The 25,009-nt window shown below is 37.0% G+C and overlaps 1 protein-coding gene across 1 annotated transcript in view; it reads right to left on the reverse strand.

Annotated features, from left to right (window-relative positions):
* Window positions 1–25,009, reverse strand: part of Ctnna2 (catenin alpha 2) — a 1,018,251-nt gene that overhangs the window by 872,515 nt on the left and 120,727 nt on the right. The window contains exon 2 of the mRNA XM_046432228.2: window positions 6,294–6,400. Coding sequence (XP_046288184.2) covers window positions 6,294–6,395 — 102 coding nt within the window. The 5' untranslated portion in view covers window positions 6,396–6,400. The remainder of the gene's footprint in view (window positions 1–6,293; window positions 6,401–25,009) is intronic.

Raw genomic sequence — 25,009 nt, forward strand, 5'->3', positions numbered from 1 at the left:
AACTGACTGATTCTTATTCTTAAGAGTTTTCTAATAAAAATGACTATAAAATTCTATTAGTTGGCTTTTTTAGTATCTGATGGTATAATCAATTGATATCTTGAACAATTTTTAATTGTGACATATCATAGGCCACCAATATATTCTTTTATAATCTTATTTTGTTACAAATATATTGATCCTTTGATATCCTGTTCTGAGCTAGCTATTAATATTTTATGTACTTCGTTTTACATTTAAACTTAGAAATTAGATAGAATCATCATTGTCCATTAAAGAAAAAGATTTTTAAAGTCTCAAATTTTAACATTAAAGTTGTAATTGTCAAAAATGTATTGTGAGTTCTTCATATTTTTCTGTAGTTAAACAGTTTTAATAACATTGAACTTATCCATTCTTTTAAACGTCTGATAATATTCAGCTATGTGTCCACCTGTCCCAAAGCTTTTTAAAACAACATATCTTTATACAGCTTACCAATATTTATATGGCCTTATTTGAGTTTCCTATTTGCTCTTGTAAACCTTTGGGTAATTTAATTTTTTAAGAACTCACTCCTTCCTTTGGGTGTGCATATTTCATCAATGTAGATAACATGTAATGTTCTACAGTGTTTCTTTGTGTCTCTCTTATTCTTGAACTTATTGCTTCTTTCTCATCATAATTTCATATCTTCTTTTGCTATACATTTTCCATAATTCATTCTTTGAAAAGTTTTCATTGGCCATTTAAAGAAGAATCAACTTTGAAAATTCATCCAATCCTGTTTGCTTTTGTTCTATATTATAGTGATTCCAGTTTTTATTGTTTACTGTTTTCCTAATTTCTTTCACTATTATTTTTGGTTACTATTTAATTATTTGTTTATTTTTGGTATCAGGATTGAACCCAGGGGTGCATAACTTCTGAGCCATATCCTCAGCTCTTTTTAAATGATTTTTATTTTGAGATAGGGTCTTGCTGAGTTTCTTAGGGCCTCATTAAGTTTCTGAGGCTGGCTCAAGCCTCCCCAGCCACTGGGATTACAGGTGTGCATCAGCCCACTATTAGTCTTCTAATTTCTTAAAAGGAGTATTTACTTTTATCTGTTTTTAATAGCAAAGACATTAAAGATAAAATACTCTATTGATCACAGATTTTACTGGGTGTGTATATTTTGTTAAGAAGCGATGCTCCTTTTCAGTAACTTACATATCATTTGTAATTTCCCTTTGGTTCTAAGAGTTATCTAAGAGGGCTACTAAATTTTCTAATTTTTAAAAACATTTTCTCAGGAAGCTACCTAATAAAGCATTTTGGTTCCCCAGTATAACTTATAATAAAAATGTGATCCATTAAAATCCTTATTTTTTTCAATTTATTAAAATGTTTGGGTATCTTTTTCAAGGACTAAATTTCCTAGAATGAATTCCTTCTTATTTGCAATTTCATGAATTCAATAATGCAAAATTTCTCCAAAAGGAATTTAGCCATATGAGCATACAAAGATAAATGTGTAATCCTCATACACTTTGAAGTGAGGTAAAATTTTGTTGAATATTTTAAATATACATAATAGTAATTTCCTTATGCCATTTTTTTCTTATCACAGCAGATGACTTTCACTATGAACACTTCCACTTTTTATTTCATTTCTTAGCCATCCTTACAAGAAACTGGGATAGCTAAGGGCACACTATGTTGCTATATACTGCTATGAACTGTTCTTCGATTCAGACAGTGGAGTGAAGATGTTTGATACAACTGGCTTTGATATAATATTTTTTCTCTCAGTTCCACCATTTTGCTTTAGATATTATTTATGGAGTATAAATCAAATATTTCCACATCTCTTTCTCTTTTTTTTTCTTAGTCATGTCCTCCAAGAATTAAGTCACATCATTGCAACATTAAGATTTCAATCCAGGGTAGGGAGTGATCTGTTTTGATAACACAGCCATAATATTTCAGGGAAATAATACCATGTAAAGCTTCCATCACAAAAATCATACTTGTGGAAGATTTTTTAAAATCAAGACAGGAACAATAGGTACAATAAAACATATAGCTATCAGGAGACACTGAGGGATGCTAAGACTAGTTGCCAAGATAACTCACTATAAAACTCAACAGTTTTAAGCATTCTACCACATTAATTGAACAAAAGTGAACAAATATGAATTATTCCATGTACTTTTATTACTATGAAAAAAATAATACACTGTTTTTATCTGGCCAAAGAACTTTAGATACTTGGACTAAGAGATACATGGGAATGTCAACGAATTTTAATTGTAATCATATATGTGTGATGGTTTTGATAGGCCAAATTTAAAAGAAAAATATAAATATATAAAACTTAAGAAATTAATGGTAGTATAACACTGTATCATACTTATCGAGTATTGGCTTATGACTAGTATGAGCCTAAATATATAGTACATATGTTGCTTCTATTAAAATAGAAAAATATGAAAACTACCTTTACTCAACATTTGCTTTATGCCACATACTTGTTAGTTCAACCTATCTGATATAGATTTACATGTACTCTGAAAGGGAAATGTAGAGACTAAGAAAAAACTACTCAGTTTTCAGCTGTTCTCATGAAAGTATATTTCAGATCAGATAGTTGTTAACTCCAAAACACCTCCTAAACTAGACTTTCACAAACAATCCATAGTGAAAGACTGTATTCTTATAATTCTAAAATCTTATAAATCAAAGCTTTTGAAATACAATAAAGTGAATACTTAAAATTTTGTAAAATATAAAAAAATCCAACTCCAAAAATTTTATTTTTAAATTTAACATACAAAATTACTTTGTCAGATTGTTAAAAATTTTTGAAGTGCTTTTCCTCAATCTTACGCTTAGTGCTATGCACTAATAAAGAATCCATGGATTAGCCTGGTCAACAAACCATAATCAGAGTAGGCAGCCAATATATTACCAAACAAGAACCTATTGGTATTAGTATTTCTTAAAGAAATTATTGTTTCTGTTTTTGTGGAGCTTTTGTTTGTTTGTTTGTTTTTGCAATGCTAGGGATCAAACCTGGGCCTTCAGCACACTGGGCAAGTATTCTACCACTGAGCTACATAACACCCCAAACCCCTTAGAGAAATTTTTTAGAGCTAACAAGAATCATAACCAAATGGAAAATATGCATTAATGTAATGAAATATTTCACCACTTAAAATATGAAGATGTCCACATCTAAGCCCTGAAACTATTAGTGTATTACCTTAATCATCAAAAGGGACTTTACAGAAGTGATTAAAGTGTAAAGATAGTGAGAGTACACTGGAATACATGGGTGACTCCAAAGTTATCTCAAGATCTTCATAAGAGAGAGACAGTGAAGAGTCAGAGAAGGAGGTCTGACAATAGAAGCTGAAGTCAGAGAGAGAGAGAGAGAGAGAGAGAGAGAGAGAGAGAGAGAGAGAGAGAGAAAATCATCTAGGGGTGCTGTGCTGCTGGCTCTGTGGAGGAAGGAGATGGACGAAGAAGGAGGAAGGTGCTGCAAAAAGGATGCAGGTGGTTTCCAGGCACAGAAAACAGCAAAAACTAGATGATCCTGTAGAGCCTCCTTAAGAAATACAGCCCTACAAAAGCCTTAATTTGGGGGGACTTCTCACTCTTGGAACTATGAGATAATAAATTTATATTGTTTTCAGCTGCTAAATATAACAATGATAACTTGTTATAGCAGCAATTAGAAACTAAAATATTTTTGAAGCTAGAAAGTGGGAATCTCATGGTAATAAATACCATTTTAGGTATTTTAGTAGAAGGTAGCTGTTGTATTAGTAAGGGGCAAAGGCTAGAAGAATTTTGAAAAGCATGATAGAAAAATTCTAGATTTCCCCAGATTGTTTTAAAAAAATATGGATGTTAAATGCTTGGCTTGTGAGAGCTTAGAAGAAAGTGAGGAGCTCAGTAAAGAAAACCTTTGTCACTTGGAGAATACTTAAATTATCATAAACAGATTGGTAGAAATATGGACATTAAAAGAGACATTGGTGAGGGCTCAGAAGGAAATAAGGAACATGTTATCAGAAATTAGAGGAAAGGAAATCTTTATTAAATAGTGGCAGAAGGCTCAGCTGAATTGGTTCCTCCAAAGTCAAGAAAATAGAACTTTAAGTGATGAACTTAGATGTTTAGCTGAGGATATTTCTAAGCAAAGTGTTAAAGGAGTGGCCTTTTTTCTTACTGCTTATAGCAAAATGTAAGAGAAAAGAGGTAAACAGAAGGGAGAATTGTTAAGCTCAGAGGAATCAGGACTTGATGATTGGGAAAATTCTCACTCTGCAAAGATTGCAAAAGACACTAAAATTAGAAGACTCACTTTCAGGAAAACATGCTTGGAAAGAAAGCCAATTGCATGACTGAATAATGTTCTGCTAGTGCCTTGTAAGGATAAAAAGCTCAGAGCATTCAGTCACATAGAGGCTTCTGTGAAAACATCAAGCATGTGATTCATGAACTCCCTAAGCCATTTCAATAATGGGAAAAATGGAGATGGAATTATCCAAGAAAGATCTGTGAAACAGACTATTTTCTCATGGAACAAATTTCAGACACACATGAGAAAATCACAGAGTTCTTGGGATTATCAGTAGAAACACTGTCAATGTGGATGGAAATATAAAGGAAAAGAGTCAAATTCAAAAAGGTCAGGCTCCCCAAATTCCACCTTTAAGGGATGAGGTGACAACGATATTCAACTGGCAACCTGCGTAGCCCTTTATGAAAAAGAATTGATTCTGAAGTTACGGACCCAGCTCCTGAGGATACAGGGTTATTCACAGGCCTTTAAAATTTAATGGAGTTTGTCCAGGTGGATTTCTAAATTTCTTGAGACTGATAACTTTTTTCCCTTGCACTTTCTTCCTTTTTGAATCGAAACATTGGTAACTGCTATCTTTTATCTGTCCCACCACTTCACTTTGGGAGCATATAATTTGCTCTGTACTTTCATGGGCACAAAGAGGAACTTTGATCAAGGATAGATAATAAACAGATTCTTACCTCTAGCTAATTTCAGATCAGAAAGACTTTCATATTGAAATTAGGTGAGATTTTGGACTTGATGCTATAATGGATCGAGACTTTGGGGGACTTGGGTATCTACTGAATATTTTTTCCTATGGGAAGAAATATGAGTCTTTGGGGGCCTGTAGACAGACTGTGGCAGGCTAAATAGTGGTCGCCCTCAAACATCCATGTTCTAATCCTTGGAAACTGCACACAAGTTGCCTTAAATGGCAAAAGGGGCTTTTCAGATGTGACTAAGTTAAGGATCTTGAGATGAGGAGATTTTTCTAGCATAATATCAGAATCCTTGTGTAGAAGAAGGCCAGAGAGAGGGTCATTGTAAAAGATCAGATATGAGAAAAAAAGCAGAAGTCAGAGAAAGAAAGAAATTTGAAGATGCTCTATATTACTCTCTTTGAATATGGAGCAAGGGGCCAAAGAAAGCCAAGGGTTTCTGGGAACTATAAAAGGCAAAGAAATGGTTTTCTGCTATAACCTCCAGAAAGAATACAGCCCTGCCCATACCTTGACTCTAGAACTTTTGACCTCTAAGGCCACCATACAATAAATTCACATTGCTTCAAGCCATTAACTTTCTGGTAATTTGTTACAGCAGCTATAACCAATAGAAATAGCCTCTAACTTAATTTGATATAATAATTCTCTAAAAATCTACCATAAAAAGATTATATTTTCATATTTCAAGAGTTTCAGACTTAACATAGAAGAAAACGTGCTTGTTAAGACACAAAAAAATTAATTTTCAAAACTTAAAATCCTGAGGATATTTTTTTCCTGTTGACAGTCATTTTGTAGAAATGTAACAACTGTGACAACACAAAAATGGAACGCATCATCCAACAAGATGAATTGTGCCTTGTGAACTGAAAGAAAAGTAATTCAATAAATATTGCTCTTAAATAGTCAATCGTTTTTCCTACCTGTGCATTAGTGTCTGAAATTGAGCAAGGGATGGTTTATTTAGACTTTGAATCCATTACAGCAAATGAGGGCCCCCTTCACCAAGGCCCTCCCTCTTCAATTATCTCATCAACTTAATTTCAAAAATCATACAAATAGCTTTTAAAAGCCACTTCAAATCATATAGAGAGTAATGAGACAGGCTATGGTTCAGGAAATAATATATATTCAGTAATCAGTATTATAGCATGATTTATTCTCTTTTAAGGATTTTTCACTTCTTTGGATGATTAAGATGGAATCACAATAGAACCCTGAACATGTAGCGAGTACTGAAAAGCATCCCTTACCTGTGTAACCAGTGGCTCCAGCAGCCTTTCCACTGTTAGTGTCCGGATTTCCAAACTTTTGGGGTCCCATTTTAAAATGATAGGTGAAGTTGCCGAAGTCATGCTCCCTACGGAAACACACATTATCAGTTAGAAATAATGGTCTTGGAAGTTAAACTGTTCCTGCAGGGGTTCCAAATGAACAAATCATTGAAACTTCAACACATTTGAAGATTATGTGTTTGATCCAGTCTTGTCAGTTAGAGATAAGGAAACCAGAACCAGTGTGGTAGGAGGTGGAATGTTGGAATCAGGTTAAAAAATGAAAGTGTCTTGAGCATCTGTGTACATTGGACCAACTTTAGGGACCCAATTGTCACTGGACTGTTCCATTTACCCAGCATTTAGTCCACAGTCCTATCTGCTTTCTGGGAAAGACTTAGATCTTCCCATTATATAACTTATGGTGTTAAGGTAGAGAGTCAAACCAGGGAGCAATGAAGTCTCAGCATGATACACATATGATCAATGAATCCTGAGTGTGAGAAATGAAGAAAGGACATTGAAGTCAGTCTGGAGGGGACCAACCAAGACTACAGTGAAGCAAAGTAAATCCATTATTATCACCAAATTGCAGGACCCCATGTCATTAACAAAGACTGGATGTTTTCTTCATAAGTGACTACTGAGGTTATCAATTGCTTGGGACAACAGGGTTTCGTTCTCTTAAACAGCAAAGATATCTTGCAAATTCATTACAAAGGGCTCTGAAAATGAGCTTGTAGCTATTTACATATTTTCTGATTAGTCACTGCATTTACATTCTTGTCCCATAAAATTAGTATCTGATAAGGTTATTTATCTCACTCTCAAGTGCCCAAGTTTCACTGACAGGCACGCAGCAGGCTCTCACATATCAAGCACTAAATGTGGCCCTGGCCATACTGTATAATAAAGTATTCATTCTATCAGGGGTCTCTTTCTTGTCAAGAAATTGCTCAATATATTTTGAAATGTAACCACTGGTCAAGCAATCTTAGATTCCCAAAACTGGATCTAAATCATTTGCCTTAATTCCCCCATAAATCAAACTGTTTATGGTTATTCTATTCCTTTTTTTAATATTTATTTATTTATTTATTTTAGTTCTTGGCAGACACAACATCTTTGTTTGTATGTGGTGCTGAGGATCGAACCTGGGCTGCACGCATGCCAGGTGAGCGCGCTACCGCTTGAGCCACATCCCCAGCCCTCTATTCCTTTAAATCAATGTCTCTGTTCAATTCCATTTTTATAAATCAATGTAGATGATTATTTCTACTAGAGTTAGCACCACAAAGAAGGTCTATCACAATAAGCACTAGTAGCCAAATCCTTCTTCATTGGCCCTCCTATAGCTAAATCTTTAGGCAAAAATACCCAACCAAATTGCTTCAGGGGAAAAAAAAAAGAAGAAGAAGGTGAAGACACAGTGTGCTGGTATTTTAACTCTTTGAAATGCCACGTTTTAAATAAACTAAGCACAGCAATCCAACTATTCAGACTGATTTAGATTTGGTTTCCTTTACAACAACAATAGTTGGCACTAACATACTGCCTATCCTCCAAAAACCTAAAAACACTTTACACATTTCCCATTTGCACTAACAGCTTCCACAAAGCAGCTCTAACAGGCACAGAATTCTGCTGCTGGGCAGCACACCTTCTCATGCTGTGGCAGGATAAAGATGCCAGATGCTTCCTGCACACACTGGGATGTATTTTCATCCCCACTCATGTCAGACCCTATCTAAGTGATTTTGGCCCAGCATTTATGATGGTGATCACAAGTTTCTAGGGAAGTTCCCTAAGAATCTTCTTCAAACTCTGATGGAATAATGGGTGGCATAATTGTGACAATGAACAAGGAGATCCTTGGGAAAGATGAGTAACCAGTCATCATTTTAACATGAGGGTGGAAAGGACATGGTGGGGTTGTATAGAGAATGTCCATTAACATGGGCATACTAGTATATACAACAAGGAAGATAACAAGTCTTTTAGAGATTTTCCAGATACATAACTTTGCAAAACTGATACTCAGAAAATCCTGGAATGAGAACCAAAAATGCTGGCATAACTGCAACAGAAACACGAAGCTAGCATAATTCAAGCAAAAATGAGCAATATTCCCAAACAACAACAACAAAAAACCTTCAAGCCATCCATGAGCCTAAGGAGCAGCATTAGTCATAGCTTGAGTCCTAAAGGTCACAGAGGTCCCATAAATATAAAATTGAAAGAATAAGAACAAATCACTCAACTTAATTTGTTCCCTTGGGGACAAATCTTCTTAGTCATTTCTTAAGGCACAGGTAACATTCAATAGCAAAAAAAAGCATGAAAATTTACATAGAATGAATTTGTCAAAGGTGAAGATTTAGTCATAGAACTTTGAGTGCTACTTTCCCTAGTCATGCTTTTTTAAATATAGTTGGGACTAAAACCAGTTCCTCTGTCTCTACCCCATAATCTTTTCACCATTTGTGTTACTCCTACATTAACAAAGGCCAAAGTAGGAGCAGAAGTGGGCCACAAAATCTCTACTGCTAATCACAGAATGTTGATATCAAAGATTCCCATTGAACAGCCTCTGAGGAGCATCTTAGCTTTAACTCTATGCTAAGCTATTGAGCAGAGAAAGATAAGTAGCTTCCCTGGCTGCAGTGCATGAGCTGGTATAATCCTCACAATCTGCTGTTTCTAGAAGGAATGCGTCTGTCCTGCTATTTTGAGTACACTTGATTGCTTTCTGCCATATGTACTAGACTTTGTATTAGAAACATTTCCTCATCAAAGCCCTGGGCTAGTTAAAATTACATAAAAATAGAAAAAAATTATTCTATTCCAGGTTAGCAATCATAGCCATAGTCTTCCAGATTCTCCTATTGATCTTTGCCTCCAGAGTTCTAATAAAAACAAAAGAGTAGAAAAAAGAAAGGTCAGGCATTCTCTAGAGCAAAGAAGAGAGGCAACTATACTTAGTACATAGAACTGACAATTGGGCACATGGCCCCCAGGATAAGTACATGCAATGAAGCTGATTTCCTGAGATTTTCATCCCGTTGTACATTCAATATTTGTTAATTGTATAAAGGGCAAAGAAAACCTATAGGCTTTTAAGATAGATTGGGTGATTTTTTTCTAGTCTATAGTTATTCCTTTCCCATCCTAACTTCCATAAGGAAAGAATAATTCTCTGAGCCATTGACATTGAACAATGGAACATAAGAAAATATGATGTGAGTAGACACTGGGAATGTGCTTACTTAGCTGGGCTTGTGCTCTGTGCTACTACTTTCTGTCATGAGAATCATGTATAATTACTGGTTCAAAAAGAAAGAAAACACATGGAGCAAACCAGAATCTAAGATGCAGCTGGACCCAAACTTAGCTGTTCAGTAAACCCCAATCAAACCATTGATGCAAGATTAAGCAATTAATGCTAGTTGTTGCACATGGTGTATACTACCAAGATTTTGCTATGAACTGTTACTCAGCAACAGCTAGCTAACACAGTTGCATGAAGTATTATTTTTGTATGAACTTAAGCCCTATAGTTTTTCAGGTCTATCATATTGTCCAAATTACTTGCCCTAAATCCAAGATTCCTTGTGAAAAAATCAGGATGATACATATTTTATGGGGTTTTTATGAGTCTTACTTAATTTAGTAGATAGAAAGCATTCCAGTGTTTCTGAAAAATCTCAGTTATTTTTATTAATATTACTATTTTCCAAAATTTAAGTATATTTGACTCTATGTCTAGGGGAAACAACAAAGTACCAATTAGGCCCAGCTTTACACTCCTGTGTGTGGAACAAATTTATTCAACCAAGAAGGCAAGAGAATAAATCAAGTGTGTAGTAATGCCAGCCCTCATCTTTCTAAGGAGGGAATGATACATAGTCTCAATTTCATACTACACATCTATACAATGAATGCAGTCTGTTTTGTACACACACACACACACACACACACACACAAAGAATCTGCAGAAAGCAGGTAACTTTTTTTTCTTGTTGGTTTGGATTGGGAAAAAAAATCCCATTTTACTGCAGAGGGAGACTTAGAATATAGACTTAGCCTAGTGAAAGAGCAAAAAACAAGGATTGTGGATAACAAAACTCAACACAGTTGCCTTCTCCCATACATCACAGTTCTACAAGCACAAGAGAAAACTCTTAGAATTCATTCAATCTTTCAGAAGACTTTCTTCTTGGAAAGTATCAAATTGTGCATCCATAAAAGGTGATAACACAGCCCACTTGGTAATGTTTTTGATAATTTCAGACTCACTGTCTGGTGATAAGGAAGAGGGGTAGCCAGGATGCCAGTCTCCTATAATAACAAAGATAAAACATTCAAAAGGACAACTCAGAGTGAAATGAGCTCCCCTATTAGCAACCAAGATCCAAGTGCCTTCTTTTCTTGGACAGTGTCCTGACAAGTAAAAGCTGCTGAGGTCAAGTACCCCAAAGAACGCCCCCAAATGCCACATGTGTTAATGCCATGCATCATTCCCTGAAGATATACCACTTTCAAACCTCCTGGAAAATGTCTTCGGAGTCCTCTGTCTGCCCCCCTGACAGCTTTTTTGCTGCTGTGACTAAAGGACTTGAGCAGAACAGCTGTAGAGGAGGAAAAGTTTATTTGAGGGCTCTGGGTGTCAGAGGTCTTAGTCCATAGAATAGCAGTTAGAATCCTCTGGGCTCAAGGTGAGGCTAAAAGCGTGGAAAAGTGTGGCGGGAAAGTGTGGCACAAGGAAGCAGCTCACATGATGATAAGGAAGCAGAGGGAGAGACTGCAAGCACCCGATTCAAAATATAGACCCCCATAGCCACACCCCAAATGAACTCCTTCCTCCAGTCATACCCTACCTGCCTCCAGTTACTACCATAAGTTCATCCAGTCAGGGATTAATTTACTGAATAGTTTAAGGCTATAATACAATAATTTTTCTTCCCAAACCTTGCATCGTCTCACACTGTGAGCTCTTAGGGGATACCTCACATCTGAACCATAATACCTCCTGAGTTATCGCTCTTCCTCCTGTTGCTCTTTTGTAACCACTTGTCAGGGGTGCTTCCTAGTTGCTGAGGAGGGCTGCACGACCCTCTTTCTCTCTACAGGCTTCAGCTTCAGACCCTCTTCGTGAATCTCTCTCGTCACCAACACTGAGCACCACTGCCAGTGAATTCCATGAGGCTTTATTATATGAAACGCTCATTTCAGAAAGCATTAATAACTAATAATACCTGTCATTATCAGACAGGTGTGGAGGGAATTCCCCCATCTCCTCACTTTCAAGGTTGACTAAGTGACTTGAGCTTCAGTTTCACCACTTGTAAAACAAGGAGGGCAATAACCTTATATTATTAATGGATTTGTTCTGAAAAATCAATGGATAATTGTAGATGTAGAAGTGATGGATTTTCTTCATTGCAATGTTGTCTACACAATTATCATCCTAGTCATAAGACATGTATCAGGTTGGGGTGCTGCTGAAGATTTTGCATAACAAGATACCTGAAAACAGATTTATTGTTAAAAGGAGAGGAAGGATAATTTCTAAATTTGTTTAGCATTCAAGACCCAAGCCTGGAAAATATGAACCATATTGCTCCTTCTCTAAGTAATGAAATGCTAGTTAATGAGATTTTCATATGATTACCTCACATATACAAATGGGGAAACAAGCATAAAAGAGTTAAGAAAGTTGCTCAGGATGATACAATTTGAACCTAAATTGTCTTGACTTCAGAGTGTATGCTCTTATGATATGGTATACTACTTCTAGAGAGAATCTTGACCCTTAGGCTTATTCAAATTATAGCTTGGGGACTCTGAATCATGAGAAAGAGATAGAGATATAGACAGAAATTTAAAAAAAAAAAAAAAAAAAAAAAAAACCTAGGAACCAGTCCCTTCTTCAGGGAAGTGGAGAGGAAGGGATAAATATAAAGGGATATTAGATTAGAAGAGGGGTATATCATTAGCAAGTGCCTAATACACATGGAGCTCATGGGAAATGTGGCCCTACTTCCTGGTTGAGACAGGGCAGGTCTTGTGTTCCGTTTCCCCAAGCCACTTTTGGTCCTGTGTGGTAAGCATGGGATACTGGCTGTCAGGCTAAACCAGCTAGTGCAAGACAGGGCCTTGACAAAATCAAGACAAGACCCTGTGATGAGTTATGTCATGTAGACAAAATTTTGCCCACCCCATGACCTTGACTCCTTCTGTTATACTTATGAATATGTTACATTACTATGGTAAATGGCAAACTGCAGATCTAAAACAGGGAAATTACCCTGTATTGTCTAGATGGACCCAACATAATCAAACTGAGACTTTAAAAAGCATAATATTTGCTTGGCTATGGGAAGAATAGGGAATAATAGAGATAAAGCAGAATTGGATGTCAGACACGTGAGGCAGAAGGGGAAGGCAGAGAGATTGGAATTGGAAGGCAGCTTGTAAAGGGGTGACAGAGAAAGCATGAAAAGGAAAGCTGCAGCCTCTGAGAGCTAAGTGTGTTCTGGCTAAAAGCCAGCAAGGAAAGGGGATCTCAGTCTTACAACCACCAGGAACTGCAGTTGGTAAACATCATGAATAAGAATGGAAGTGGAGCCTTCATAAGGAGACATGAACATGTATCAACACCTTGATTTCAGCCTTGTGAGATGTTAAGAAGAGGATCCAGTCAAATCTACTTGCGTTTCTGACCGTCAGAGACTGAGACACTAAATTTGTGTTGATTAAAGATGTTAAATTTATGGTAAACTTTTACTGCCACAATAGGAAAATATTATAAGTGGTTCTCAAATTCTCTTAGTCTGGAGTGTATCTGAGAATTTGGATCTATAACAACTTCCCAGATGATGATGCTAGCACACTGCTGGCCAGGCAGCACTTTTGAAGAATCTCTCCTTTAGTAATAAACCATAATCTCACATGCCATGGGCAGGAGTGATCAGGAAAATATGGAATAACACTGTGGAGACCAGAAGACCAATGATAATAACACCTATTCTGGGAGAACTAAAAATAAGTATTCAAAATATGTTATCTGAAATATGATAGTGAATAAGAATAGATAATGGTCAGGCAGTGGGCCCCAGTTAAGGTCTTATTCACAGGCAGAGACCACACTAAGAGGCTAACTGGTATAAATATTAATGCGCACCATCAAGGTCTTTTTCAAATGTAAAAGACCACAACATTCCAGCCAACTGCTCTGTCCCCAAGAGGCAAGAGAATGAAAGGAGAGAGTGAACCCAGATGGGAGTTACAGAAGGATTAAAACTCAGGCTAAAAGAAACAACCAAGAGCCTTGATACTTTTCAATGCCTGCTCATCAAAGATTTTGATGAATGCTCATTCCCCAAAATCATATAAGCCTGTTAGCTAGCACACTAAACTGGGTTTTCCTACTCTCCACCCCCTCTTTCATATTCTCACTTAAAAAAATCCTGCTCCATTTACTCTTCTTTTCCATTATTGTCTGTGGATTTTATTCTTCAAATTTGCGAGCAAGAACCCAGAAGGCAATTGGTGAAATGGGAAATCTAGTCTCATCTCAAAACTCCAGTTTCAATAGTAGTTCCAATTTTCTGTTACTAATAAAGAATAGGGAGAGCTGCCCCCTCCCCCTGCGCTGGCAAGGTAGACGGAACTGTGACCACCCACAGAGCAGGCCCAGCGGCCTGCTGAGAGGCAGAGCCGCCCCCCACCCCCCGCGCCTGCAAGGTAGGCGGAACTGTGACCACCAACAGAAAAGGCCCAGTGGCCCGTGGAGGGGCAGAGCTTCCAATCACTCCTGCAAGGTAGGCGGGCCTGCGACCCACCAGCAGAAGAGGAGCAGCGGACTGCTGAAAGGAAGAGCCGCCCCCTCCCCCCGCGCCTGCAAGGTAGACGGAACTGTGACCACCATCAGAACAGGCCAGACCTGCAAACGACAGACAGAACAGGCCCAGTGGCATGAGGAAGGATAGAGCTGCCCCCCCCCCGGGCCTGCAAGGTAGGCGGACCTGCGACCCACTGGCAGAACAGCCCCAGAGGCCTGCAGAGGGGCAGTGCCGCTGCCTGCGCCTGCAAAGTAGGCAGAACTGCGACCACCGACAGAACAAGCCTACCGGCCCGCAGAGGGACAGAGCCGCCGCCCGCGCCTGTAAGGTAGGTGGACCTGGTACCGACCGGCAGAGCAGGCCCAGCGGGCTGCCGGCGTGGTAGGCACATTGCCCCAATTGGGGGAGGGGCAGAGCCGCCGCCCGCGCCTGCGAAGGAGACTTTGCAACTATACAAGACCAATATAAATATATAGGGGGAAAATTCAATAGCACAACAGTTTCACCAAGTAGAAAGGAACGCGAACAGTATGAAGAGACAAGGAAAGAAAGGACCACAAGCAATGCAGGTCAACTCAACGTTAGAAGAGGTAATAGCTGCAGCAGACGGAATGTCACATAAAGAATTCAGGATATACATGCTTCAGATGATCTGGAGTCTCAAGGAAGACATCAGACAGCAAAATCAGACAATGAAAGATCACTTCAACAATGAATTACATAAACAAATCCAAGAAGCAAAAGATCAACTATACAGGGAGATAGAGGTTATAAAAAACAAACAAACAGAAATCCTTGAAATGCAGGAAGCAATAAACCAACTTAAAAACTCAATTGAGAATACTACCATCAGAGTAGAACACTTAGAAGATAGAACATCAGACAATGAAGATAAAGTATTTCAACTTGAAAAGAATATAGACAGCTCAGCAAGACTGTTAAGAAACCATGAGCAGAACATCCAAGAAATATGGGATAACATCAAGAGACCAAATTTAAGAGTCATTGGGATACAGGAAGGGACAGAGTTTCAAACCAAAGGAATGAGCAATCTATTCAATGAAATAATACGAGAAAACTTCCCAGACTTGAAAAATGAGACAGAATCCCAAACCCTAGAAGCCTACAGGATGCCGAATGTGCAAAATCATAAGAGACCCACACCTAGACACATTATAATGAAGATGCCCAACATACAGAATAAGGAGAGAATTTTAAAAGCTACAAGAGAAAGGAAGCAGATCACATTTAGGGGTAAGCCAATCCGGATAACAGCTGATCTTTCAACACAAACTCTGAAAGATAGAAGATCCTGGAATAACATATTTCAAACACTGAAAGAAAATGGGTTCCAACCAAGAATTGTGTATCCAGCAAAATTAAGCTTCAGGATGGAAGATGAAATTAAAACCTTCCATGATAAACAAAAGTTAAAAGAATTTGCAGCTAGAAAACTATCTCTTCAAAACATCCTTGGCAAAACATTACAGGAAGAGGAAATGGAAAATAACAATGAAAACCAACAGTGGGAGGTAGGACAGTAAAGGGGGGAAAAATAATCAAAGAGGAAAACAAACCATGTTTAGTAACATAAATAAACAAATATGGCTGGAAGAACAACCCATATCTCAATAATAACCCTAAATGTTAATGGCTTAAACTCACCAATCAAGAGACACAGGCTAGTAGAATGGATCACAAAACAAGACCCAACAATATGCTGCCTACAGGAGACGAATTTGATAGGAAAAGACATACATAGGCTGAAGGTGAAAGGTTGGGAAAAATCATATCACTCATATGGACTTCGGAAACAAGCAGGAGTGTCCATACTCATATCAAATAAAATAGATTTCAAGCCAAAGTTAATCAGAAGGGAAAAAGAGGGACACTACATACTGTTTAAGGGAACCATACACCAACAAGACATAACAATCATAAATATATATGCCCCAAACAATGGTGCAGCTATGTTCATCAAACAAACTCTTCTCAAGTTCAAGAGTCTAATAGACCACCATACCATCATCATGGGAGACTTCAACACACCTCTCTCACAACTGGACACATCTTCCAAACAAAAGTTGAATAAGGAAACTATAGAACTCAATAACACAATTAATAACCTAGACTTAATTGACATATATAGAATATACCACCCAACATCAAGCAGTTACACTTTTTTCTCAGCAGCACATGGATCCTTCTCAAAAATACATCATATATTATGTCACAGGGAAACTCTTAGACAATATAAAGGAGTAGAGATAATACCATGCATCCTATCTGATCATAATGGAATGGAACTGAAAATCAACTATAAAAGAAGGAAGGAAAAAGAATACATCACTTGGAGAATGAACAATAGGTTACTGAATGATCAATGGGTTATAGAAGACATCAAGGAAGAAATTAAAAAATTCTTAGAGATTAATGAAAACATAGACACAACATATCGGAATCTATGGGACACATTGAAAGCAGTTCTAAGAGGAAAATTCATTGTTTGGAGTTCATTCCTTAAAAAAAGAAAAAAACCAACAAATAAATGATCTCATACTTCATCTCAAAATCCTAGAAAAAGAAGAGCAAAACAACAGCAAAAGAAGTAGAAGGCAAGAAATAATTAAAATCAGAGCTGAAATTAATGAAATCGAAACAAAAGAAACAATTGAAAAAATTGACAAAACTAAAAGTTGGTTCTTTGAAAAAATAAACAAAATCGACAGACCCTTAGCGATGCTAGTGAAGAGAAGAAGAGAGAGAACTCAAATTAGTAGCATACGGGATGAAAAAGGCAATATCACAACAGACACTTCAGAAATACAGAAGATAATCAAAAATTATTTTGAATCCTTATACTCCAATAAATTAGAAGATAGTGAAGACATAGATAAATTTCTTAAGTCATATGATCTGCCCAGATTGAGTCAGGAAGATATAGACAACCTAAACAGACCAATATCAATTGAGGAAATAGAAGAAACCATCAAAAGCCTACCAACTAAGAAAAGCCCAGGACCGGATGGGTATACAGCAGAGTTTTACAAAACCTTTAAAGAGGAACTAATACCAATACTTTTTAAGCTACTTCAGGAAATAGAAAAAGAGGGAGAACTTCCAAATTCATTCTACGAGGCCAACATCACCCTGATACCTAAACCAGACAAAGACACTTCAAAGAAAGAAAACTACAGACCAATATCTCTAATGAACCTAGATGCAAAAATCCTCAATAAAATTCTGGCCACTCGGATACAAAAACTTATCAAAAAAATTGTGCACCATGATCAAGTAGGATTCATCCCTGGGATGCAAGGCTGGTTCAATATACGGAAATCAATAAATGTTATTCACCACATCAATAGACTTAAAAATAAGAACCATATGATCATCTCGATAGATGCGGAAAAAGCATTCGACAAAGTACAGCATCCCTTTATGTTCAAAACTCGAGAAAAACTAGGGATAACAGGAACATACCTCAATATTGTAAAAGCAATCTATGCTAAGCCTCAGGCTAGCATGATTCTGAATGGAGAAAAATTGAAGGCATTCCCTCTAAAATCTGGAACAAGACAGGGATGCCCTCTCTCACCACTTCTGTTCAACATAGTTCTCGAAACACTGGCCAGAGCAATTAGACAGACGAAAGAAATTAAAGGCATAAAAATAGGAAAAGAAGAACTTAAATTATCACTATTTGCAGATGACATGATTCTATACCTAGCAGACCCAAAAGGGTCTACAAAGAAACTATTAGAGCTAATAAATGAATTCAGCAATGTGACAGGATATAAAATCAACACGCATAAATCAAAGGCATTCCTGTATATCAGCGACCAATCCTCTGAAATGGAAATGAGGACAACCACTCCATTCACAATATCTTCAAAAAAAATAAAATACTTGGGAATCAACCTAACAAAAGAGGTGAAAGACTTATACAATGAAAACTACAGAACCCTAAAGAGAGAAATAGAAGAAGATCTTAGAAGATGGAAAAATATACCCTGTTCATGGATAGGCAGAACTAACATCATCAAAATGGCGATATTACCAAAAGTTCTCTATAGGTTTAATGCAATGCCAATCAAAATCCCAACGGCATTTCTTGTAGAAATAGAGAAAGCAATCATGAAATTCATATGGAAAAACAAAAGACCCAGAATAGCAAAAACAATGCTAAGCAGGAAGTGTGAATCAGGCGGTATAGCGATACCAGACTTCAAACTATACTACAGAGCAATAGTAACAAAAACAGCATGGTACTGGTACCAAAACAGGCGGGTGGACCAATGGTACAGAATAGAGGACACAGAAACCAATCCACAAAACTACAACTACCTTATATTTGATAAAGGGGCTAAAAGCATGCAATGGAGGAAGGATAGCATCTTCAACAAATGGTGCTGGGAAAACTGGAAACCCATATGCAACAAAATGAAACTGAATCCCTTTCTCTCGCCATGCACAAAAGTGAATTCAAAATGGATCAAGGAGCTTGATATCAAATCAGAGACACGCCGTCTGATAGAAGAAAAAGTTGGCTACGATCTACATACTGTGGGGTCGGGCTCCAAATTCCTCAATAGGACACCCATAGCACAAAAGTTAATAACTAGAATCAACAAATGGGACTTACTCAAACTAAAAAGTTTTTTCTCAGCAAAAGATACAATAAGAGAGGTAAATAGAGAGCCTACATCCTGGGAACAAATCTTTACTCCTCACACTTCAGATAGAGCCCTAATATCCAGAGTATACAAAGAACTCAAAAAATTAGACAATAAGAGAACAAACAACCCAATCAACAAATGGGCCAAGGACCTGAACGGACACTTCTCAGAGGAGGACATACAGTCAATCAACAAGTACATGAAAAAATGCTCACCATCTCTAGCAGTCAGAGAAATGCAAATCAAAACCACCCTAAGATACCATCTCACTCCAGTTAGATTGGCAGCCATTATGAAGTCAAAAAACAACAAGTGCTGGCGAGGATGTGGGGAAAAGGGTACACTTGTACATTGCTGGTGGGACTGCAAATTGGTGCAGCCAATTTGGAAAGCAGTATGGAGATTTCTTGGAAAGCTGGGAATGGAGCCACCATTTGACCCAGCTATTCCCCTTCTCGGTCTATTCCCTAAAGACCTAAAAAGAGCATGCTACAGGGACACTGCTACATCGATGTTCATAGCAGCACAATTCACAATAGCAAGACTGTGGAACCAACCTAGATGCCCTTCAATAGATGAATGGATAAAAAAAAATGTGGCATTTATACACAATGGAGTATTACTCTGCATTAAAAAATGACAAAATCATAGAATTTGCAGGGAAATGGATGGCATTAGAGCAGATTATGCTAAGTGAAGCTAGCCAATCCCTAAAAAACAAATGCCAAATGTCTTCTTTGATATAAGGAGAGTAACTAAGAACAGAGTAGGGTCGAAGAGCATGAGAAGAAGATTAACATTAAACAGGGATGAGAGGTGGGAGGGAAAGGGAGAGAGAAGGGAAATTGAATGGAAATGGAAGGAGACGCTCAAAGTTATACAAAAGTACATACAAGAGGAAGTGAGGGGAAAGGGAAAAATAATACAAGGGGGACAAATGAATGTCAGTAGAGGGGGCAGAGAGAGAAGAGGGGAGGGGAGGGGAGGGGAGGGGAGGGGGGATAATAGAGGATAGGAAAGGCAGCAGAACACAACAGACACTAGTATGGCAATATGTAAATCAATGGATGTGTAACTGATGTGATTCTGCAATCTGTATATGGGGTAAAAATGGGAGCTCATAACCCACTTGAATCAAAGTGTGAAATATGATATATCAAGAACTATGTAATGTTTTGAACAGCCAACAATAAAAAATTAAAAAAAATAAAATAAAAAAAAACGAAGTTCAGTGGATTAGACAAAGGGGAATGAAGGGAAGGGTGGGGTGATAGGAATAGGAAAGTTAGTAAAATAAATTTAACGTGATTTTTCTATGTGCATATATGAATACACCATCGTGAATCTCACCATCATGTACATCTACAAGACTGGGATCCTAATTAGAATAAGATATCACTTCATACTTGTATTAATATGCCAAAATACAGTCTACTGTCATGTGTAACTAAAAACAACAAAAAAATGTTTTAAAAAAGAAAACAAGAAAAATGCTTACTGCTAAGGTGCAGTAAGCTCTGATGGGAAGGACACTGGACTTGGAATAGACAACCTGGATCAATATCCAGGCACACAGCTCTGTCATTCTGAACCAAAAACATTTGGTTCTATTTAATAACTCACATTCTTCACCAGAAAACTGGATTCATAATTCCAACTTTGTTTCCACGATTATATCAGAGACCAGATCATCAAAGCACACTTAGTGGCTCACACTAGATGCTCTAAAATGTTTTGTTTTATTCTTAAGTAAAACCTGTTTGATTCTATATCAATTTACATATACCAGAATGCCCAATATGTGTAAAACTTCAGCATGTATTATATTCTACATTCTCAAAACTATCCCCAATTTGTACTTAAAGAAACCGAATCTCTATAAAATAATAGTTAATAGATTTACAGAATGAGAAAGATTTTTTTTTAGGATTTGAGCCAATTTCCATTTCTCCCCTTAGCCCCCCCCCCACTTCCCCCTCCCTCCCTTGGTTCTGGAGACCTCATATGTGTACAGCAAGTGCTTTTGTGCAGTTTTGATATATACCTTTCCCGGCTTGTTTCTATAATAATTAAGCCTTCATTTCATAGAAAAAAAAAAGAATAGGACCTATAACACCCAAGTACCCTACTGTAAGAGAGGCTTTTTCTGGAGTTGAAGTTAAAGGAGAAGTAAAGTGAGACCTGACTTCCATTGCACATACTCTGCTACAGTGGAAGCAGGTCTAAATGGAGGTAAGAGACGGAGGGTACTTGGGACTCCTTCTTGGGGTACCCTTTGTATAAAGATGGCCTGCATAATGAACAGAACATGGAAAGATATTGTTACTTGTTTTCAATAATTAACTCTGCTCATTTTACACTTGTTTCCTCTTACTTTGACTATAAGGAGCGAATGTATCACCCATCACTCTCCTTTACAAAACTATTCAAAGCCCTGGCTGGGTGAACTGAGAGGTAACCCAAGTTGCAAGTCACTGTTGCAATTATAGGATCTGTCACCACTTTTATTCAAAACAAAGTGATAGGGAATTTTCAAATAGTCTGCTATTTGTGGAAGGGGTGTGGGGCAAACTGCTACTGTTAAGTGAGGTTTAACACTTCCCTCAAGTACTATAGTATCTGTAAAACCTCTATTATAGCAAATCCATACCTTTTAACGAAACTCTCAAAGAAACTCTGCTGAGCAGAAGTATCATTCTAATAATTTGAAAAGGCTACAATAACACTTCTGTCAATGCATAAATGCATACTAAGGAATCCCTTAATAATTTTTAAAAACACATATTAACTATCAAACCATTATATCTTTCTCATTATATCTTTTTGCTTATACCAAATAAATACAACTTAACTAAAAAAGAGAGATATATGAAGAAAGCTCCACATCTCAACCCCTTCCAGGGGATAAATTGAGGCTAATAGTATATAGTTAAGAGTTGCTGATTAAAAAGAAACAACTATGTCCATGTCTTGTTTATGTGAGTTTTTATACTTACAACAAAAATAATATGAGCCAACTTAATAGAAATTCACTACTTCTGGAGTATGCTATTTGGAAGTCAGTAATTTGAAATTAAAAATGAAAGCTAATCTGTCAAATTCATTTCCTTGATTCTCACTTCATTCATAGTTCCACAATTTAAATTCATTTTGGAAGCATAAGCAAACTCAATCAACTCCTAAATTGTGGATTTTTTTTTTTCCATTTGGGTGTGAACATATAAAATATCAAGGTAGGCAGTGCACTCCACATGCTATGTCAGGTTTCCAATGTCCTACTGAGAACTCAAATTGCTAAACAAAATATATGTGGCCAAATGTTAACATTATTCTATTTACTTACTATTCTGCAATTCAGATTTGGGCAGTAGATCACAACAACCCAAAATCAGAGCTGTTAATATTCCAGATAACATATTTTGAGGAATTATCTTTACAGTCCAAAAGTAACTTCAAATTATTTAATAGAAGCATGGCTTCTTTGTCAATTAACCTATTCTCTGTCCCTCTAACCTCCTGTAAATTAGAATTCCATATGCAATGATTATGTAACTCCAATCTCCCACCAGAATCTTAACATTTCATTTTCAGAGTACGGCAAAATAGCCACCAAATTGTCCTCCTTTAGATGTCTGTATAATTCAGTCCTAACTAATTATCTTAAATGTTCCTCTTCTAGGGAACTGGAATGATTGACTGCTTAATTCTCCAGCTAGTCAAAGTACTCTTTGTAACCAAGCCAGTGCTTCTGCGTTCTAACCCTCAAAATAAGTTCTGCTCCAACTCAGCTTGGACCACTTGATAACATGAGATTCAGGACTCTTCCCAAAACTCCCACCTGCAAGACCTTCCTTCTCATCCTCTGACATCTAAATGCTGGTACCACATGTACCTTTTTCATAACTCTTAAAACACGTCTGCATTTATAGTCCTAACAGAAGATCTTAATATTTGTCTTCACTGGCCCATGAAGAAACGGACATTCCTTTGACTTAGACTATTAACTCATTGGGGCAAAAATGAAGATTGTTCCTTTTTTTTTCTATCATCTCTAAGACATAGTAGGGTATTAGGTCCTTTGCAAATATTGAACAAGTACACACATAGGATATAAGATCTAAGGTATTTACCTATTTTTTCTAGTATCAATTCTTTATTTTCTGAATTGTGCAGACTATTTCCCCAAGATTATAGTTTTTAAAATGTCTTTCAGAAATACTTTTAGACCTACTGTTTGTTCAATACTTCCTAGGAACTTCAAACAACTAATATCATGATAATTGTTTAGAGAATATCATTTATTCTCAGGTTTCTTTTTATTTAAGTACTTTGGAAAAACAGATGCCTGAACTACTTAAGCTGGATCAGTAGTTTACTGTGCTTTAAAACTGGGTCCCACTCTTGTTCAGGAACATGTTAACTTTGGGGCTTTTTTCAGGAAACAAGTAAGGTCTGCTTTCGTTGAAGTCACTTCTGCCTCTTAGGAAGCCTTTCTTCTCATCAACCCAAACTGCCTTTTTGTCTTCAAGTCTGTGTTAGGTTCCATCAGCTTCATGAAGTCTCCCTGTATACGAAGGCCCTCGTGACTTTTCCTTTCTCTGTATTCCACCAATACTTAAAATGGCTGCCACTAGTATTTTGCTTGAACACAAGTTGACTTATATTGGTCTCTATTTGTTTAATGTAAGTTTTTTTCTTCTAAACACACCTAAGGACAACAGCCTCTGCCCCTTCACAGTGTCAGATATTTACTAAAACTGTACTAAAGCTGGGCTCGGTGGCACACACTTGTAATCCTAGCAGCTCGGGAGGTTGAAAAAGGAGGATTATGAGACACTAAGGAACTCAGTGAGATGCTGTCTCTAAATAAAATACAAAAAAGGGTTAGGGATGTGGTTCAGTGGATAAGTGCCCGAGTTTAGTCCCTGTTATTTAAAAAAAAAAAAAAACTATAATAAGTACCTGTGGATTTGGAAATATATACATATATATTTGGAAGTATACCTATATTTGAATCATGACTACAAAAATAATGGTCTTATGTGAAGAGTTTTGATTCAATGCACACCTTTTGAAGCCATTTATCTGAAATAGCAAAAAATGTGGATTTCTTCCTAGAATGACTTCAGTATTCTAGCACAGAAGTCATATCCCATAACCCACATCAAGATAGAAAGTTTACTGTCCCTTGCCTCATTCATTTATCCATCCATCATTCATTCAGTGCATATGTACTAACCTGCCAGGGCGTGAATAGCCCTGCCAGAAGCTATGGGAAACACTCAGGTGAATTATGTTTGCTCAATTTTGATTGATATTTGTAAAAGCAGAAACCACTCACCAGAGAGCTTTGCTTAGAGAGTGAGTTTAGCTGGGGATGGGCATGTTTGGGACCATCCTTCCATTTCAACAGGGCATTGAGATCAGGTTGTAATAACCAACAGCATTTACTATCTTGATGGACCCGTATTAGGTAGTTTGTTCAGCAGAATAATGAGGAAACAGTAAGTACATTTTTAAATTAATGACATAAATACTCAAAGCCAGCAAGGAAGTCTATAAGAAGACACTGAATTAACTCCAGGATGGACAGTCAAAAAGAAAAAGTCATCATAATACAATATAAAAAAAAGTGAAGATATAAGTAGGAGCTATTTTAAACAGTGAAATGATTATAAGAATACTTAATTAGTACCAAATAATTTTTTTTTTGTACTGGGGATTAAACGCAGGGATACTTAGCCATAACTACTAAGCCACATCCCTAGTCCTTGTTTATTGGTGGTTTTTTTTTGTTGTTGTTGTTATTTTTTTGGTACTTGGGGGCACTCAACCACTGAGCCACATCCCTAGTCCTATTGTGTATTTTATTTAGAGACAGGATCTCACTCTTTTTCTTTTTCTTTCTTTTTTTGTTTTTTTTTAAGACAGGGTGTTGCTAAGTTGCTGAGAACCATGCCAAGTTGCTGAGGCCATCTCTGAACTTGTGATCCTCTAGCCTCAGCCTTCTGAGCCACTGGAATTATAGGCATGTGCCGAACTTGTATTTTTAAAGCAGGAGTAAATGGATTATTATATTGTATTTTAAAAGTCAAAGTTAAATCCACACATGTGCTGGTGACTTAATAAGGAATTAGACTGCAGAAACTCATAAGGAAATGATTTAAGCCTA

This window comes from Marmota monax, unplaced genomic scaffold, assembly GCF_021218885.2.
Source record: "Marmota monax isolate L192 unplaced genomic scaffold, Marmota_monax_Labrador192_F-V1.1 WCK01_AAM20220418_F8-fsc00106, whole genome shotgun sequence".
In the NCBI taxonomy this organism is placed as follows: Eukaryota; Metazoa; Chordata; class Mammalia; order Rodentia; family Sciuridae; genus Marmota; species Marmota monax.